Below are 20,877 nucleotides of genomic sequence, written 5' to 3' on the forward strand. Positions count from 1 at the left end.
ACTAATCAACAAACTAAATACACATCTATTAAAGTGTGGGAGTCCAGACATAGGAAGACAGAAGAATAATTCATTGCAAGTCCGTTTGAATCATGCTGATAAACATCCTCCCTACAGCTGCTCTTTCACCACTTGGAGAGTTAAGAAAAGTAAGCACCACTCTGTACTTGCATGTATGACTAAGAAATTATTATTACCACTATTGTTATTAACAGCAGCAGCTAACATTGAATTGAACACTTAATCTATTCCCAGCAATGTGTTAAATACACGTACGGTGAATGCATTTAATATTCCAGCCCCCTCTATAACCTGGCATAGATATTAGTATTGGGATCTTACAGATGAAGAAACTAAGATTTAGAGAAGTTAAGAAATTTGCCCAAGCTCATAGGTTGCATCTGCTTCTAATCTTTGCCATTATAATACAGCACATTTTACAGCAGTTGTTATATCAACCAGAGAGGAGATGATTTGCTCCCCCGACCCCAACGCTCACCAAAGGGACATTTGCCCAGAAGGTACATGAAAACCACTTAGCCTTTCTTCTCCAGAGCTCTTGGGAAGCTCGGTTAGATGCCCACGAGAAAACAAGAACATCTGAGCTGAATCTCTGTTGCACGTCCCCTGGTGATGGTACGTCACCCTAACCGATCTCTAGGATGACTTGAAGTCTTGGTCAAATGAACAGACGGGTTAGAAAAGCTTGGGCTCGAAGTCTTTCTCAGGGAACAAATTGTCTCACCAAACTCAACATACTTGGGTCACCCCGCCCTTATGATAGGGGAATGAGTCCAAGACGCATTCTGGGGACTCAGGAGTGGGTCTCATAAGAATTCCACGGAAGGGCCCTCAGCCCTTCTGGCCGTACCAGCCCACTTCTGCCGAACTCCTTGTTTATCTCAATCCCAGTAGGTGCTCAAGCCTCAGAATATTTCCTGGGCCCACAAGTCACACACAGGCAGCTACATAGGTGAGCTCCCTGACATGTCCTGTTTCACTCTTTACGGGGAAAGCAGATCTAGTAAGGGCCTGGCACACGTGAGGCAGGCTGAACACTCAGAACAACCCCTTCCCCTCTTTTGAGGCCCACTCCATCCCAGCTAAGGCCCTACACACACAGGCCCGGCTGCTCCAGCTCAATTCAACCTCCTTCCTCCCCAGGAGCAGAAGTTTCAGCCCCCAAGCTTTAGGATTCTAAAATTTAGAAACTGTAATAAGATGACAGGAAGGAAGTATGAGCCCCACTTAGGCCTTTCGAGAGCCCTACGTGGGGATGTGGAGTCTTGCTGTGACTATTTATAAAGTGCATTTTGATATCTACCTAGCTACCGTGTTTCCCCGAAAATAAGACCTAGCCAGACCATCAGCTCCAATGCATTTTTGGATCAAAAATTAATATGTTATATATTATATTAAAATAAGACCATCTCTTATTTAATATATATTATATTTTATTTAACTATTATTTAATATATAATATATACATAATATAAGACCGGGTCTTATATAAGACTGGGTATAATATAATACCGGGTCTTATATTAATTTTTGCTCCAAAAGACGCATTAGAGCTGATGATCCGGCTAGGTCTTATTTTCAGGGAAACAGGGTATCGTTCTTTCTATACAATGTCCCTTAGAGATAGTGAGATCTCAACTTGGAGAGTGGGACATGCCAGACATCCATTAAAAACAGCAAGAAAACTCCACTCTGACAAATACGTACTGAGTAAACAAAAAAAAAGTGAAAAACCACAGCACTTCAGGGATTCAGACTCACCTCTCAGTGTCTCAGACTCAGAGCATTCACATGAAATCCTACCATACAGACAGTGCTTCTAAAAAGAAGAGAATCCCCTCCTTCCTAAAACAGGAAGATAAACTACAGACTTCCTACCCAGCCAGCCACATGGGCTCTCTGGAATAATTAGAACTTAGGTGACTGCCTTAGAGGTTAGGGACACTAGTCTGCAATCCACGTAAGGACACGAGTGAGGCAGAACAGACCCTCAGATGGGGGGCTGCTTAGCAACACAGGCATGGACCCCACTTCCAAGATGCTTCATTTAAATAGGATTCTGGGCTGATGGACATCCCCACCCTTCCTCCCTTTAATTATGCTAAATGGATTGGCCTTTTAAGAGGGTGCTTTACTTCCGCACTGTCCATGATCCCCAATTTAATTGTTTGCAATTCTTCTCCTATTTCTAACTTTGGAGCACCCAGAACATCTCCGCGGGAGGGCATTTTCCCATGAAATCATTAGTAGTAGTAGTCATTATATATAGGCTCTTAATATAATTCCATGTACAATGTGTTTCCATTGAAGTTATATTTTACTAAATAGTCGGATCGCCCCAAAAGCAGCTTGAGAACTCTATAAAGGATACCTTGAAGGAAAAGGGATTACTTAGGACAAGAAGGGAGATCAGAGGAGCTTCATCTGAGAAATATGATTAATCCTGAAACCAACAGCTCAAGTAGCATGTAGCGATTTCGAAAGCAAAGCCTGAGAGGTTGTGAACGTGCGCGATGCTGGATGAGATAGAAGAGCCAGGTCGTGGGGTGGAGTGAAGGGACTTGGGGTTTGCAGTACAGATGGGTACACCAGGAGCCTGCGGGCCTCTGAGCTCGCCAGCTGTCTGACTCTGGGCAAGTCCCTTCACCCTTTGAGTCCTGCACCGGCTTTCTGTAAAATGGAGAAAACCAGGCTTTTGCATCCTCTTGAATAAGGCACATAAAGTGCCTTGCCCAGCACACAGCATGTGACAGACACAATAAATGGTGGTTGGTAGCTGCCTCACGGAGGGTGTAAAAGTTAACATTCCACTGGCTTGGAGGCAGACACGAGTGTTCCGGAACAGAGCAATTCTGGAATGTACAATGAAGGCAGGAAGAGAAAGGCCAGGCAGGGAAGAACAAGTTGGGGGAAAAGGCACGAACTCCAGCTCCTGAGCCGAGCTGAGACTGCCCGCCGAGCCTTGGCACGTGTGAGCCCACGCTAAGCCAAACGGCCCAAAGACTTCTGAACGAGCTTTTGCTGCAACAAAAAACTTTGGATCATTCTGAGAATCTCCTGGGAGGCACCAATATGCTGCAGTACCTTCCCCGTTCCGATACCCATAGGATTCATCCCAGATAAAGTATGAAGGCGCTCAGCCTGGCTAGCAGCTGGGAAAACTGGAGTTGATCAAATTAACCTTGAGAAACGGCAAGAGGGTGGTATTCAACGATGTGCCAGATAAAAATCCCTGTGTAGAGATGAGGTCAGGAAGGACCTAAAGGGAAGCAGAGCAGCACATCCCAAGGGTGGAGGAGACACGGGGAGGGGGGGTGAAACCCCAGCTCAATGTATACGACCAAGGGGGGTTTCACACACTCGGTGCTGCATTAACAGTGCAATGATATGAAACAGCAACGATGGCTTTGGGTGCTAAGTTTGATCTCCCATAGTCACAATCTAGGAGGAACAGGGGACATGGTACAATGGGATTCACAGAGAACAGGCAGACAGATGAACAATGGATGATAAAAGGACTGAATTTCTTCAGTCTACAACCTATAAAATCTGATGGAAACGTTTGAAATGCCAGGTGAAGATTCAGTTTTTGTTCCCATTTCCTTTGCTCATGTCCCTGACAGCAAATATTTTTGGGTAATTCTTTCTCTGGGAGTGTTGTTTGTTGGCCAACCTCTCAAGTTACTAGTATACGGTAGAGTGAAACTATACAAGTCGTCTGAAACTGACTCACAGGGACCCAATTATGGCTTAAAATGCAAGAAAGAAAAACCAAATGATGAGTCTTCCAGATCACCCCACGCAACCTTCTTTGTTAGAGATGAGGAAACTGAGGCACCAAAGAGCTTGAGAGATTTGCCGAAGTGCTATAGGTGATTAGGGTACATCTAGGAATTTCTGCCTCTAAGCATCAAACAATAGTTATAATGGGATAAACATAGATGAGTTTATTTATACACACACATATATACATATATATGGAAAAAGGAAGACAATTTTTAAAATGCATAAATAATTGTGTCAGCTTTATCTTGCAAGACTGGTCTAACCTTGATATCATTGTACAACATGGTTATTACCGTATCACTAGGGCCACAGGAATTTGATTTTTCTAGTTGAAATATAACATCAATGGGCAAAATGTTACAAGTCGCACACTCTCTGGTGCTAGATATTCTTCTGCACTGACAGTGTGGATAGAAATTGGTATGACACTACCTGATGACAACTGGGAAACTGCTATCAAAACTTCAAATACGTATGCCCTTTCAATCCATGAGCCCACTGCTAACATTCTGCCATATGGGCATACTCACAAAAGTATATATCAAGAATGCTCACGGCACCACAGTTTAGATGCAGTTTTGGATAAAAATGCAAGAGACTGAACGTTCAGAGACAATCACTTGGAACAGCCAAACAATGAAAACAACCTAAATGTCCACCCAAAAGGGAGACCTGTTAAACTATAGCATAAGAACATGACAGGATATTATACAGCAGACAAAAAAAGAACTCGAGTATAAGTGAAAAAAACTCAAATTATATAACAGTATGTGTATGTGTTTGCAAGTATCTACAACCTTTTTCTGGAAGAATACACAAGAAATGGTTAATAACATTTACCTTCCAAGAAAAGGACTGGGAGGGACTTTCACTTTTTATATTATATACCTTCCATTTTGTATGAAGATTCAAACCATATGCATATATGACCATTCAGTCTCTTTGTTCAATTCTAAAAATTACTACTATACTGCCTAATAGAGGTAATTAGTTATTTTAACCTTGGAGTTAGAAAGATGCTAAGATAACCAGAAAAAATTAGGCCCTGTTTTGTGTTTTTAATTTAACTCAAAATAATAAATCCAGTGAGATCGAGACAAGGGGTCATTTCAAATATACTGAATTTGAAATTCTGCTTGAAAAAGCAGAAACAAATCTTCCTTTGCTTGACTTACACAAATTTTCAGTCCAGAACCCCAGACACTCTCTTAAACAAACCATGGTCTAGTTCTTCCAATGGCAAGAAATCTTCCACGGTGCTCAGAAAAGAAGACAATCTTGGCAAGGATGCTCCAACCCCCTTCACGCTCTGCTCGCAGCCAGGTGACTGGCATCTCCTCCTCTGCCTCCCCCTCTCCCGCTCCAGCACCACTGCACAGGACATTCATTCCCTCTGCCCACAGGTATGACCTTTCTCCCACCTTTACCTCGTCTTTCTTGAGACCTCAAGTAATTCTTTTTCGGGGACTCTGAATTCCCCTCACCTCCCTGGCATTTTGAAGTACCAGTATACTTCATCGTGCCCCTTACCCTTATTTCAAGTTTACATTGGTGTTTATGTTTCTTTGTATAATCTGTCTTCCACTCTAAGGTGAAAGCTCTACAAAGACAGTGGCAAAATCTGTTTTTCCTTAACAGTAGACGCCAGTACTTATGACAGTGGCACATTTTGTGAACATGTGAATATATGGCATGTGAATGAATGAACACGGTCTAAACTTCACACCAAAGCCCAGTGATCGTATTAAAAAATCGATGAGGCTGTGTCACCCTTGGCTGAAACGTCTTCGCCATTGTTGCTAAGACCTTCTGTGACACCCTCAGAGCTCCTGTGCAACCTCCTCCCCTTCCATTCGCTCCGGCCACACTCGCCTCCCCGCCGATCCCTGCGTCTCCCAAGCGTGTTCCTACCTCTGGGTCTTTACACACGCTGTTCCCATTGCTTAGAAATGTTTCCCCTGACATTGGCCCAGCTCACTTCTTTACCTGATGGAGCTCTCGGACCAAACGTCACACCTTTACAGGGTCTCTGCTGACCACCTAATCAAAAACAATCCATGCCATCACTCCCTCACTCTGCCGTGTTAGCCTTCATTATATTTATAACAACCGGGTATTATGTTAAATATTAAATGTAATGATTCCTGCATGGTCTGTGTCTCCTACCTAGAAGGTAAGCACAGTAGGAAAGGGGTTTTGTTTTGTTTGATGCTATCTCCTTTCCCCAACAGCACTGCAACCCCTCAACGAGTGTTGGTGCACAGACATAGCAATACCAACGCTTACGCAGAGAGAAGAAAGCAAAAAGGAAAAATCAGAGACAGGATTAAAGCCTGCTCCTTTCTGAACCTCAAAACCATGAGCATAACAACCTCTTCGCGGCATTCAGCGGCATTAACCACATTTCTTAATAAATGAGCTACATGAGTAAACATTCTCAAACAATGGGCCGAGAAAGCATTATGACATTGACAATGAACTACAAACAAATGTGTACATCATAACGGGCTTGCTTGTCCTTTTCATTCATAAAGTAAACAAAGTGAATATGGCTTTAAAAATAAAGAAAACATTATTCCAAGAGCAATAAACTTTATGCACTGTACTAAAATCTCCATGTGTTTATCCCAGCCTGTGTAATTGACAATTAAAAGAAAAAAAAAGAAAACACCAGTCAAGTGCTTGCTTACCCATTCTCCTAAAATGCGCGACACGGCTTCACTGGCTCTTGTCATATTCCTACAGGCCAGGATCACATGAGCACCATGAAGAGCAAAAGACTTGGCAGTTTCAAATCCTACGGTTTAAAGGGAAATCAATATTAGAAAACACAAAGACAAAACTTTGAGTCCTGCTGAATGGCCTTTACCAAGCACCCCACACTTTACCCTGGGGGTTCTCAGCCAGAGGCAATTATGCCCCCGAGGAGACAGTAGTGAATATCTAGAGACACGTTCAGTGGCCACAACTGGGGGTGGCATGCTATTGGTATGGAGTGGATAAAAGCCAGGATGCTAAAAATAACCTACAATGCACAGGACAGCCCCCACAATGAGAGTCACTTGTCCAAAATGTCAGGAGTGTTGAGGTCGAGAAACCTGCCCCAGGAATGCAGTGATTTTAAAGGTGAAGGCCAAGCCATGAAAAAGCTCATGGCATAGCCAGACATTTAACCATTGCTTGATAATGACCAGATCCTGTGCGAAATATAAAGAATGAGGACATAAAAGACCTTAAGACAGGGTCACTGTTCTCAAAGAGTTTACAGTCTAATAAGAGAACACAGACCTGGAAAGTAAAACAAACAACACGTGTTAAGTTCTTGACCGTGTGGTCTGCACTGTGCTAAACGTTCTGGCACTTCTTCTGGTACTTCTACTTCCAGCAATGGCAACCCTAGGTTTCTCAGACCCGTCTGCTCACCGAGGACTATTAGAAAAGCTGGATCAAAAGCACACAAGCACACTCAAGCACACATGCATGCACACAGCTCTCTGAAGGCGTCAGAGGGATGCTATGACTGAGAATTTGGGGGGCCAAGTCTGGAAAAATTGAAAGGCCTATAGAGGTGAGCCGGCTTTGTTTTTTCTACACCTAGTGAAAACATCCGTCAAAAATAAAGGTGAACAAAATTTTTAAACAAATGAAAGCTGAGAGGATATATCTCGGGGGGAGGGGGGAGAAACAGTAAAGAAAATACTAAAGGATGTTTTCAGGCAGAAGGAAAATGACCCTAGATAGAAAGAAATAACAGAGATGCGGAAAGTATATGGAAAAGTCTAAATGATAATAATGAATTTTAGAATACATAGTGAGAATTACTATATTGAAAATAGCACATAATCTAGGCGCTGAATACACGGGATTAAAGTGTTCTAAGACCTTTGCATTGTCCAGGAAGTGATAAAGTATTCATTTATATTAGATTTTTATATTAGACTTTTTAAAGTTGCAATTTCTATGATTACCACTAATACTAAAATAATACAAATTTTACACGTTAATAGAAAGTTAGATAAATAGAAAGCCAATAATAAGGTGGTATATTTAACCTCAAATATATCTGTGATTGCATTAAATACAAATAACCTAAAAACTGCAATCAGAACAAATGAATAAACAAAACAGAAACAGACCATAGATACAGAAAACAAGCTGATAAATTACCAAAGCAGAGGGGGGAAGGGGATGGGAATTTAAAAAATGATAATAAAATAAAAGAGTTAACGATAACACATGTCACAGAGTGGCTGTGATGAATAAATGAGGTTAATCAGAATAGGATCTTATACATAGTGTGTATGTATTTGATTTCAGTTAATAGTGTTAACAGATTTCTTTTGTGAAGCTCTTTAGCATATATATAAATATAAATATATAAATATAAATGTGCAAAATAGGTTGCTCTAGGCCACTCAACCAATAAGAGCCAAATTTAGAAGCAGAGTCCAGGTCCCATGTCTCCTGTCCAGGATGTGACCCACTGTGTCCAAAACAAAGCATTCAAACGACAAAGGTTGTCAGCCTAGATAAAACACACACATACACTGTGTTCCTTACAAAAATCGGTGTGCTATGTTTTGTATCCATAAACATAAGGATAAAAAAGTTAAAAGTAAAAGGATGGGAAAAATATACCATGCGAACGTGAACGAATGAACCAAAGGCAGTAGTAGAAGTGAAAAAGCTGAATATTTCATAATGGTAAGTTGCAGTCCACCAGCAACATGTGACAATTCTATATTTGTATGTACCTAACTCTCCCTCAATAGACAGATAGATAGAATATATATATATATATATATATATAAAATATATTTATATATATGTATTCACATATACATGTATATCTATGTCAAAAATTGACAGAATGAAAAGGATAGACAAATTCATAATCAGAATGTAAGATTTTAACATATCAGTAATATAAAATAAGCAAATAGGAAGTATATAGAAGATTTGAATGGCACAATTTATGAGCGGGAAATAACTGAATATGCTAAACACTGAACACAACAGTAGAATGTACATTCAAGTACTTAAAGAATATTTACCAAAACTGACCATGTGCAGGGCCAAAAGCAAGTCTCAACAAATTCCAAAACATTGAAATTGAAAAGTATGCTCTTTGATCACAGTAGAATAAAATTCGAAACTAATAACCAGATCCTAGAAAATTCCCCTATCTGGAAACTAAGCAATACATTTTCCACTAAATAAGAAATAGTGATTCAAAAATTACAATAAAAATTAGAAAATATTTTAAACGGAATGATTATAAAAATTCTATACATCAAAACTTATGGAACATAGCTAAAGAAAGCCATGGATAAAGGACAATTTATAGCCTTAGACACATATATTAAAACAGAAGATGGCTCAGTGTCCATTAAGTTAGAAAATTTTAAAAGCAGCTAATTAAAACTAAAGAAAGCAGAAGATAATAAAAATCAAAGGAGAAACTAATAAAGATAAAACAAACATAAAATACATAGGAACAAAGAAGCCAAAGTTATTTCCCTGAATAGACTAACAAATTGATAAAGAGCTAGCAAGACTGATGGAGAGAAAGCGTGAGGACGCACTCTCCAGTACACAAATGACCAATATCAGGGATGAATAAAAAAAAAACTCACTACAGATCCTACAAACCCTAAAACGACCTTAAGAAGACACAGGGAACAACTTTACACCAACAAACTTAAGATATAGGTGAAAAAGACAAATTCCAAGACACTACTGAAAAATTGCTGTAAGAAGATACAAAAACTAGGAAATTCCATGTACTTAAATTCTCAAAATGAAAACTTTGGATCCATATCTTTTGGAACAGAAAAATCTACCAAACGTTGAAGAAAATAAAAATACCTACCTTAACTAATAAGGCTCAAACTCATTAGTCATTAGGGAAATGCAAATTAAAGATACAATGATATACTGCTATATATACCTACTACTACAATGGCTAAATAAAAATTAAAAAGTGAACATACCAAATGTTGCCAAGGATGTGGAACAACTAGAACTCATACATTACTGACTTTAAAGGAGAAGAGGGGGGAGGACGGGGGTCTGTCTCATTGTGGAGCTTCAACACCCTCCCACTGCTCTAAAGTATAAAATACCGAAGCTGGTAAACCACGTGGAAGATCATACAGAGAACACTGCAAACACAAAGAAATCAATTCTACTAGACAAAGCAGCAGGGCAATTCAGCCAAAGCCATGTCAAATGACCATAGATTCATAGATTATTGTTTCCAAAATAATATTAACGTGTATGAAAAATCGGAGGATCATTCGTTATCGTACTGATTGCCATGTGAGTCTTGCAAAGCTCACCCATTCCTATCACTTCCATACAGCTGATCTCCACGGAGGCCCATCTATTGATATCACCTGGTGCGCAAGGGGAACCAGGACAGCATAGTGGAAAATCCAGGGAGTTGGACACAGTTGTGTTGATCCCAGCTCAAGCTATTTATAAGCGATGAAACCTAACGCTAGGCCTTTAACCCATCAGAAACTCAGTTAACTTTTCTCAAAATGAGGAGTAAGTAGTAACCACACAGTAAGAGCCTAACATAATCATAGTAGGTGGAAAACAAATGGTAGCTTCCAGTGCTTTCCAAAATCCTTGCTGTCAAGTCCTATGCCTCCTCTTTGATTTGTAAGACCTACAAAATACAGCGCTGAAAAATTAAAACTCTCTCTGAGATCTGCTCCCAATAGCCATCCGAGAGCTGACTGGCTTTCATTATCAACCAGAATGGAAAGGCATCAGCTGTAAAACCCACCATTCCATTTGTCTAAATGCTGGCTCTAGAATACACTTGAACTTCATCGTTGAGATAACCTAAGTTATTGTACAGATTATGCCATGTTCTGTATCCCAAGATACTCACTGACTATTATCTAAGGATAACCTCCTATACTTGAATCTGATGTTAAGACAATGCACAAAGGATTTCAAATCTGAAATATTTAACACCAAATCTGTTTGCCTCTTCTTTGGTGTATATACTACAAGGTGGTTGAAATCATATCTTCAAGACAATAATTGAAATTTACTCGTTTTTGAACCATGATGCCAATTTTACCCCTTATCACCAGTGAGCAAAAGGTACCTCCACCATTTGGGAAAAGAGAGAGAGAAGTAAAAAACAAACAAAACAAAAACAAACCAGGTTTTGTAGCCCAGCTATTTCAAAACTGACTGGATGGGAGCAGGCACTGAACGAAATCTTGCTGACTGGTGTGCTATCTCGATCAGGCTAATGAAATGCCGACAGCCAAATGGATGCTACATGAAGGGCCCACAAACAACTTCACTTGCACTCCCAGGATTTTATACACCCAGATCTTGCTGAAAATGATAGACTCTGTGCCCCCATGAAACTTCCAGGTCAGAGCAATCGTCAGAAATATTTTTCATCCCATTTTCATCAAAATATAAGAAGAAAAACTCAATGATGTAGGGAGGTGGCAGCATATGGAGGACGCAATGCTTCGTCTCCCGTTAGCAACCATATTTCTGATGGACTGAGAGAACGTCAAAACCAGGCAGGGCCTCGCAGGGCTTTATTTACCTAACTGACCAGGGGAACAGCACATGCCTTACAATCTATGCCATTTTCATCTCTGTATCCCAAGGGACAAACACCCAGTGGGATTCAATAAGTAATGGTTCTTACAGATTGTTAATAAGCTATACTTCTGGACGATTTTAAAACAATCCAAGTTGTTTCAAACAATACCGATCACCCTCTGACTTCCTTTCTAACGAATAACTATTAAAATCTTACAAAGATAAACCTCACTGCAGTTTGGAATGAATGACACTGCCTAGAAATCTGTTGGGGAAAAGCACGCTCTTTTTCTCTCAAAATTGATTGTCCCAAACAAACCTGTTAAGTCATGTGATCTCACTTGACAAAAATCTTTGGCAAAGGGCTTTTTATTACCAAAAAGAACACAGGCAACGTGATGGCAACAGCAGGCTATGGGCACAAGTTCGCACCTGCTTTCCTTTAGACAAATCCTACCTGTGGTTTGGGCTAAGCCATCTGTCCCTGTGTCATGTAAAATTACATTGTTGCTCTTACATCTTCCTTTATCTGAGCAATGTGTTACCCATTGCTAGTCTCCTTTCAAAAGCTGCTACAGACAATTCCATTTCCTTATCCTTTTATCATCACCTTTGGAGGGAAAAAAAAACAAAAAAAAGAATGAAGCGTGGATATTTCGAAAGATGATGGTATAACAGGAAGGACAGTGACATTTGTAGAGTAAACCATATATCTGGAGTGTGGAGTTTTATAAAAAAAAAAAAAAAAAAAAAAAACTTTAATAATGCTACCTACTGCTAACGTCCTGGAAAAGCCCAGGAGAACAGCATTCCCTCACTCCCGTAATACCACAGCTGTGACCAGTTTAATTAGCTAAATGTACTAGTGCTGAGCCAATTCCACACGGTGCCGAAGTTTGTGCAAAATAATGCAGGCAATGGTTTACTAAATTTAATAACCTGATTCATCTTATAAAAAATTAACTTTATGACAATGTTTAAATTGAACCGGCTTACTGCGTGGAGGTGGCATGGGTACATCCAGAAGATTATTTGAAACTAATAATACAAAGAAAATAAAGGAACATGTTTTGAAACAATGGGCAGCATCGGTGCCCTAATACTTGTTACATCTGATCTGATGGGGAAAACTAAATAGCCATGGAGGTTTAACTCCCTGTCTTGGGTTTTAAGCTTTGTATTCAAACATTAAAGTACCATAAAAAGGAAAATATATACAAAAAATATTAAACGCCCACTTATCTTACATCCGCTTATCTAAAATAGAGGTTACAAACTGGCGATCGATGGCAGGATAAATCAAGCCCACACATCTGTTTGACCGGTTTTGTTTGGCCCACATTTTGTTTCCCTCCCTCCCTCCGTCCGTCCCTTCCTCTCTCCCTCCCTCTTTTCCTCCTTTCTTTCCTTCCTTCCTTTCTAATATGAATTACTTGCCAGCATTAAAAAGAAAATCAGGCAGACTACATATCCAAAAATAGATGACCAACTTCTCCAAAAAAGCTTACAATCGGAGCACACTGGGCCCCAACGCCCCCGCTGCTGCAGGCTAGAGACGGTTTGTGCCCTCTCATTGGCCATGGTCACCGCCCATGTTGCTGATAGACCTGCCAGGCCACTGCAGGTAGGCATTTGATGCTCAGAGGCACGGTAGCTGGGGAAGATCCCTGCTAGAGACAATGAATGGCTCAGGCCTTACCACAGAACTGCCGCGATCACAATGTTCGTATCTGAATTACCAAATCTCAAAGAATGTTTCACACTGACCTGCTTGAGGCCTTATTTAAGCCGTATCAAATCCTACGCTGTCAAGCATGAGAAGATCAGGATGCTAGCTACGCCTTGGAAGACTTGGCAGCTTTGCACACGCAGCTTTGCACACGCAGCTTTGCACAGAGAAACATAAGGGTAAGGACTCGGGGATCTGCAGGAATTTGGAAATACGATGCAAGCTCCTTTACCCATTTCCCAGTGTCACTGTGTGGTAGCAGGAATGCTGGACCGAGAACTACACCGGACCAAAGGACATAAAAATGAACCAGACAAGCAAGAAAGGCAGGGTGTACGGCAAAGCAAGATCAAGGACTGAGGAAGGTGGGGGGCCCCACGTGAATGAGGGCTAGGAAATGCAGCGGGAGATGAAACTTTGTACAGCAAGCTAAAACTGGGGGGATCTTTTGCAGGTGGAGGGAGCGTGTGAAAGAATTTGACAGGGGATAGCACTACAAACTATTATTATTATTATTATTATTATTATTATTTTATCTATTTAAGATACCTCTGGTGGTCATGCAGAAGATGGACTGGCTGGAGACATTGAAACCTAGTGACCAACCAGGAGGGGATGAGGTATCCTCTTATGCTGAACAGCTAAAGGAAAACTAGATCACCATTTGGGAAGCAAAAATCTACAGAGCTTTATGAGTGCATTAGTTTTAAGTGTGAGGGTGTATCCAGGGTCTCCCAAGATGCCAGCCAGGCCATGGGGGAGGCTGGCGATTGGTTTACCCAGACAGGAAACACAAAGGGGCGATCTGGGTGTGTGCCTGCTGGTGGAGGGGTAGAGAGCGGTGTCACACCTCGTGAGACGCACTAGGAGTCTGGACGGCAGGGACAGAATCCCCGACTCCTCAGGCACAAAGAACATCAGGCTAGGAACCCAGCCCCCATGCTGACGGACAAAGCTCCATGGAAGTAGGAGCTGAGAACAAGGCCACTTCTTTCCCCAATGCCACAAAGCTTCCTTCTGGTTGGGTTTTTTAATTGTCTCCATATTGTGGCTTTACTTGGGCAGTGTCCCCATTTACTGTAAATTATGGTTTTAATTATCATTTTTATTAAGATGCCCAAAGGAGTTGGGGCTTACAACACCCGTAATTTCTAATGGGTTGTTATTATTAATTTATAATTGTGAAACACTGGAGACAAATGTTACTTCTAACTGTACACAATTAAAAGGCCACAGAGATGGTGATTCCCTCCCTGCTCAGACCCACCCCCACCCCCACCCTCACCAGAACAGACCACTAAAGCAATCTTTAGGAAACAAACAACAAGTCGCAGAGTCTTCTAGCAGGAGTCCTCTCCCTCCCTGGAAAGCTACCGTCACATAACAGAGCAAGAAAATAAGCTTAATGTCTTTCATCTTGATGTAAGGGACAATTCAAATTTGGGGACAATTTTTGTGTTAATAAACCACTAGCTTAAAAGACACACGTTTCTCCTACATTCTCCTATTAAGTACAAGGACCATACTTTCCAAACTGATCAGATTAATGTAAATGAAATTGCAGTGACACGACATGGACCATGGTACTGAAATCTAGCTCTCCCAGGGCATTGCAGATAAAGTTCTAGGACATGTGTCACCGCAACTGAGGCCAGTGCCACAAGTACAATAAGCAGACACTCCAAACCTCTGTTTCTGGAATTAATTTAATTACCTGAATAATCATATTTACCCTCTACACCATTTTAATTACATAGTTCTGAGTTCAAAAGAATTACAGATTGTGCTCCCTAAACATGAACCGCAGCTGCCAACTCTTAAGAAATTACAAAACGACACAGGTCTCTCCCGAGGAAAATAAGTCATAACCAACCCTGCTTTTAAATGTATGTTGCATACAGTTAGCAACAAGTACCACACAGAGGTTCCTAAGTACTCCTTATAACATAACTAGGTCTCAAATATAAATATCTACCAAAGAAAGATACCAATTGAAGAGATGAGAATACAGAAGCAAGAAACGGTCAGTTCCTGTGGAATTATCTTTTTGAAATATCACCAGGCTGCATTTACATGCTTTGGGCAGCATAACGCTGAGGCCCCGATGTTTGGTGAAGCTATATAATAAATTCCAAGTGACTGCCCGGGATCTCTCAAGAGGCAAGACTGACCCCAGGCTGCCTCCTAGAGCTGCCACTGAGCTGGTTGAGTAAGTTCTCATCCGACCTGCCAGTGACAGCTCAGATTCCCGTGTGTTAAGAATCAGAGTGAGAAAAATGCCCAAAGATTACAATTAACATGGTCCTAGGCAGGCCCAATGGAGACAGATTCCATGAGGGCAACTAAATTGAGCAGTGTCTGCATCGGTAAAGGTGTAGGGGAACCAGGCAACGGCATATATTAACCGGAGGGAGAAGGGGAGTGGAATACAAAATGGCTCAACACCTGTGGGGGCAATTGGGCTAATATCCATCGAATTATACATGCATGTGCCCTTGACCCAGCCAGTCCACATCCAGAAATGTATCCTATAAATACACTTGCCCACATAAGCAAAAATATGAGAGGGATCGTCAACAAGCCAAAAACGTGGAATCACCCTACACGCCCATCAATGAGGTTAAACAAACGACATGGCACGCATAGAACAAAATACTGTGTTGCAGTGACAAAGAATGAGGTGAAATGAGATGGAGACACAAGAAAAGATCTCCATGTTACATTAAGAAAAAAAACAGCAAACGACAGAACAGCATGCACATATGATCCCACTGTTCAAACACAAAGTGGGGACGGCATGCGCTTAATATGCATTAACATTGATTAGTTTGGCAAGGGAGCCATTGGTCAGGGGCAAAGAAGACTTGTTTTGCATTTGAGAACATCTATGCTACTTCAGTGTTTAACACATGCATGTACGCCTGCTGTAGAAGGAAACTGAAAATAAAGATAAAAACACAAATGATATCGAGTTGGTCATTTACAGGCCTTGATAAATGTTCACACAGAGAAACGAAGGCAAGTGAGAACGGAAAGAGAGAACCCTATTCCTACTCCAAACAATACATCTTCTGAGCATCCTGATTTGTAGAGAAGACCTTTGAAAGAATGTAAGCTGGAGGACGTGCAGGTGTTATTATGGGGGTGGTGGGGGCACTGAGCCGGGTGCTTTCTGAAATAACATCATCTGATATAAGGCACCATTCACAAACACCTTATGGAGTGCCATTGCCATCATGTCCTAGCTGAGAAAACCAACAATCCCAGAGGTTAAGGGACTCACTAGATCAGAGGGGAAAAAAGGAGGAGGACCCCCAAGTGGTGAGGCCTGAGTTCCAAGCAGGTGGGTCCCCCATCCAGCCGCCAAACCATCACACTCACCATGGAGTTAGAAGGCACAAACCAGGAGCTCCTGCAGGGCAGGACAAGCCTACCTGGAACACTGCTCAGCCGACCAACTGCCTGCTAACTGTCTGTTAAACAGGACTTACAGAAGTTGACATACCATATTCTTCGTGACTCTTATGAGGTATGTTTCCATTTGTCGTGTTTGGATCATTTAAACTAAACTTACTAAGCAGTTGTCCTTCTCAAAGAAGGAATGGCCCAGATGCACAGGCTTCAATGGCGATGGCCGCCCAATGCCGTGTTTTCTGTTCCTCCTGTCAAGGCAAAGACTTTAGGCCACTTCAGCTACTTTATTACATAAACGTGCTTAGTTTATGGGCTCCGTCTCCAAACTGTGATGCATTATCAAATTATCTTCTCTTACTTAGTATTTCATCACGGGACTCGGAATTCACACCCTTCTTGTTTTCCCACAAACATTTTTCTGTGTAAGCCCCATGAGATGGGATAACTAATCCGCAAAAATCAAGTTTCTCTCCACATTCTCCAAGGTCAATCACTTACAAGTACCGACTTAATTTAACCCTGTCTCTATGATTTCAACCACTAAGGCATTTTACGTGGGACAATCGGAACATCACAGCCGCTACAGATTTTGCTCAGATTTTTCTCTAATTCCTAACAGGTTTCAGTGCCAAACTTCAGAGGACTATCTTTATTAAAGTCGAAGATAAAGACTCACCCACTCCCCAAGAAGAAAGCAACGCTACACTGGATCGTTGAACAAAGTGTATATGGCACTTTTATAAACTTGGCCCAGAGCCTTAGGAAGAGAAATTCAAACAGGATGAAATAGAAGAAACAAAAACAAAGGCTTCTCAGTAAAAAAATGTGAAAAATCCAGCTTATTGGACATAGCGACCACTATGTCTTTTAAAGGGTCTCAACAAGACGCAGCTACTTTCACTCGCTGGCATTAATAAAGAAAAGACTACAATGGCCCTATAATTTCAAACCCAGCACACGCTGTTTGGCTCAAGTCAATGTCCTTCCGAGAGTGAGCCATTGTAACTAACAAATCACACACACACACACACACACCACGGTGTCGCCTCTTATAATGCCACACTTGCAGCAGTATCTACTAAGAGAACCAAAGTGTTTCTGGTTTTTAGAAGTGGAAAGATTAGGCCTTTTTCACTTTGATGGATTAATTTACAGCCTCTTCAAGAGGCGAAGAGAACCCAACTCTGAATCTGCAAGCGCTCTTGTATTATATTACTGAGTGGTTCATTGTTTTCACAGCTGGGCCAGGATTTCCTTTCAGGACTGCGGCCTCTGTTCCTCTGCCGTCTGCTCAAGATGGGGTTCTGTATGATTTAGAGCAGACAGGGGCAGCCACGAAGGTCCTGCTCCTACACTTGTCCAAAAAGAGACCCCTTTCTTTTCCTTTCTTAATTACCAGTGGGACCGTGATTAGCCTGGCTCCCAACATATTTTCCACTCCTGTCAATTAAGAAGTGGTTAGAAAGGAATTGTTTAAAATAAAACCTTCTCTTCATTCCACTGACAGCTTCCAGCAGTGAAAAGCCTGCGCCATTCTGTATCTTTACTCTTGGCCGTATAACAACCCTTCTAATTCAAGCCTCCCCGCCCCCCACCACTACCACCACTTATTTTTCAGATGGACCTTCACTCTCAATCTTTAAAAAAGTGGTATATTACTTTGCCTTTTAAAAAGATTACATTCTATATGCTACCAAGTCATGGTGAGGTACTCAAAACACCAGGCTGGGAAAAATTCAGCCCTTTTCTGAGGTTCACTTTAAAGTGTCCAAAGTGGCTTGCCATTCTCCATCACTTACAAGTTTTTAAGACGCACCTGCTGGGAAGTGTGACTTAAATTCAGTCGCCGAAGCAGGATGCGACGGAGAGAGGGCCACTAACCCTGTGCTCTCCGTGTGGACCGTGACATGTCCTGGAGTCAGTGAGTCCTACACGTTATTTGGTAACAAAACTGGTAACTGGACATTGACTGGGATGGGTTAGAAAGCGATAACTGAAGTGAAAGATGTTCTCAAGAGGCATAATAAGGAAACAAAATGTAAAGGGCTTGAAAGCAAATTGAGTTTAATGTGAAAACACTTCATTAAGGGATAAGCCTTACCTTGCAGTCCTTAAGAAAAAAGTATCGCTGATAATCTATATAACCAGGTGACCCTCTTCTATGATATCCTTAATGTAATTGCCTTAAGTTTTCTAAAAACTAACAGTGGCTTGGCTATGTGTATTTCTATTGTTGCTTTGCTTTTTTAAAACGTTGACACCACCTCAGTTCAACTTGAAAATGCATTTCTTTAAAAAGCTAAATAAAATGTTAAACAATAAAAATTAAAAGAAATGTTTGGGCTTGTGACTTGGAAACCTGGATTCAAAATCAGGCTTTTGCCAGTTATTAGCTTAGGTAAGTGATCTAAACCCTCTATACCTCAGTTTCTTCATATGTAAACAGAGACAGTAATGCGCCTGTGGTATGAGTTTGCAGGGTTAATGAGCGGAGGGAGGGAGGGAGCGATAAAGAGAAAAGTAAGAATCATGGATTACAGGAAAGCTCCTAAAATTTGATTTTCATTTAGAGAAGGCGCCATATTTATAGCACTTTTCACAAGACTTAGTTTCATAATCATTAGTGTAATCCCCATTCGTGTAGTGATAACTAAGGGCACATAACACTGTTTTTAAAATTATGAGAGTTTTGCATAATTAGAAATTGACACTTCTAAACAAAATGTCACCCATTTTCCATTCATAGTTAATAAAAATCCCACCAAAACAACCTTACCTTATATTTTTTCTACAAGAGCTATTAAACATCTGTACCCTAGAGATATTTAAAAAAGAAGCTCAGCATTTAATTTATTGTCTGTTATAATTCCTAGGTAATACCATAATGAAATCTAAACCATCTTTTCCCAATTCAATTGAAGAAATATTTATTGAGTAACCAAAATCCCCTAAAAACTCGAAAAACAACAACAATAACAACTACATCCAAAAGCCGTAAGTTTTTGCTTCTGGTAAGTTCTTTTACTATTAATAGTCCAGCAATCCATAACAATCCTGGGTGGAACGTACCAGCAACACTGACTGTCATGTAGAGTCTCAGCTCCCACTCCCCGCACAAGAACGCAGGATATGGTGAGGCCAAAAAGGAACACTCACAGAGCCATGGATGAGGGGTTCATACCACTATAGCCTTGCTGGCGGCTGGGTTGGAGACACAGGAAGTAGGTTCCACACGAATCCGCTGGCCGCTCCACTGCCAACCAACCCACCCCACTTGCTAGCTGTAATCCGTGCTTGCTAGCTCAGCCACGGCAGTTATATTAGTGGCTAATGGCTAACCGGTAACAGCTGATGGCCAACTGGTTACAGCTGATGGCCATCTACTACCCGAGCCAGCACCTTTTATTGTGACGTCGAGAGCCTGGAAACTGCTCTCTGGGACTCTGTCCCCACACCGACTTTTAGAAGAAGTCAAGGAAACCCTTCACTTCACTTCCTTCCACAAGCTAGGGTGCACAGAACAAGGCACAAACAATTATTACTAGTTTGAGGCTCTGATATAGCACACTCAGTGATTACAGTGCCTAAGTCCCCAAGGGACCTAAACTTTGCAAAAAAAATATATATATATCCATCATTTTTTAAGCTACCTGAGATCTCCCTAAACAAAATCAGACTCGCTTGTCAGCGGGAGAGGGGAAGATTTTCGTGTGTAGTTTGATAACATTTTGTTTTGGAACACCATGACGAGGGTTTGGTGAAGCACACCACTGATAAAATCTGTACCTCCCAGGAAACGTGTAATCTCACCATCAGCTGTGCTCAGGTACCTGCTTGGCATGAAGTCAGAGACGTGCAGACCACCTTCCAGCTATGCTGACTTCCCTGCCTCCTGGAGACTCAGCCAGCTGTAAATTTGTGTTTGGCAACCCTCATGGAGCTGCTGCAAGAGGGCCTGGGAGGCGTGCCCCAGGTGGGTCATGCCTCGGATTAGGGATTAGGCTTAACTTCAACTCAAAGAGAAGAGAGAGCCTCAGAGTTGAAGGCATGGAGACCCCTGGCAGAGGACTCTGGCTTGCACAGAGCTTACTTCAAACTGTCTGGCTGGATGGGTCTCAGCTCTCCGTGGTGGGAGCCTATGCACATGGGGAGCAGCCACAAACGATGCCAATGGAGATTCTCCTTCTTAGGTTAGACAGCTTGGGGAAGCATGCTCAACTAGATTTTTCATTTGGCTCCAAACAGAAGCCTGCCCTTCAAGCACATAACAGTTTAGATTCTCTGTTAGGACAAGGCGCACTAGCTTTTTTCCTCAGTGCTTTGAGATAGAGACAGGAAAG

The 20,877-nt window shown here is 41.5% G+C and overlaps 1 protein-coding gene across 4 annotated transcripts in view; it reads right to left on the bottom strand.

The window, feature by feature from the left end:
• The window catches only part of WWOX (WW domain containing oxidoreductase), a 913,630-nt gene that overhangs the window by 856,501 nt on the left and 36,252 nt on the right, over nucleotides 1–20,877 (bottom strand). For all 4 annotated transcript variants that reach the window (XM_019710992.2, XM_074314543.1, XM_074314544.1 and 1 more), the window contains exon 5: nucleotides 6,498–6,604. In XM_019710992.2, coding sequence (XP_019566551.1) covers nucleotides 6,498–6,604 — 107 coding nt within the window. The remainder of the gene's footprint in view (nucleotides 1–6,497; nucleotides 6,605–20,877) is intronic.

The sequence above is a fragment of the Rhinolophus sinicus genome, linkage group LG11 (assembly GCF_036562045.2).
Source record: "Rhinolophus sinicus isolate RSC01 linkage group LG11, ASM3656204v1, whole genome shotgun sequence".
Lineage (NCBI taxonomy): Eukaryota > Metazoa > Chordata > Mammalia > Chiroptera > Rhinolophidae > Rhinolophus > Rhinolophus sinicus.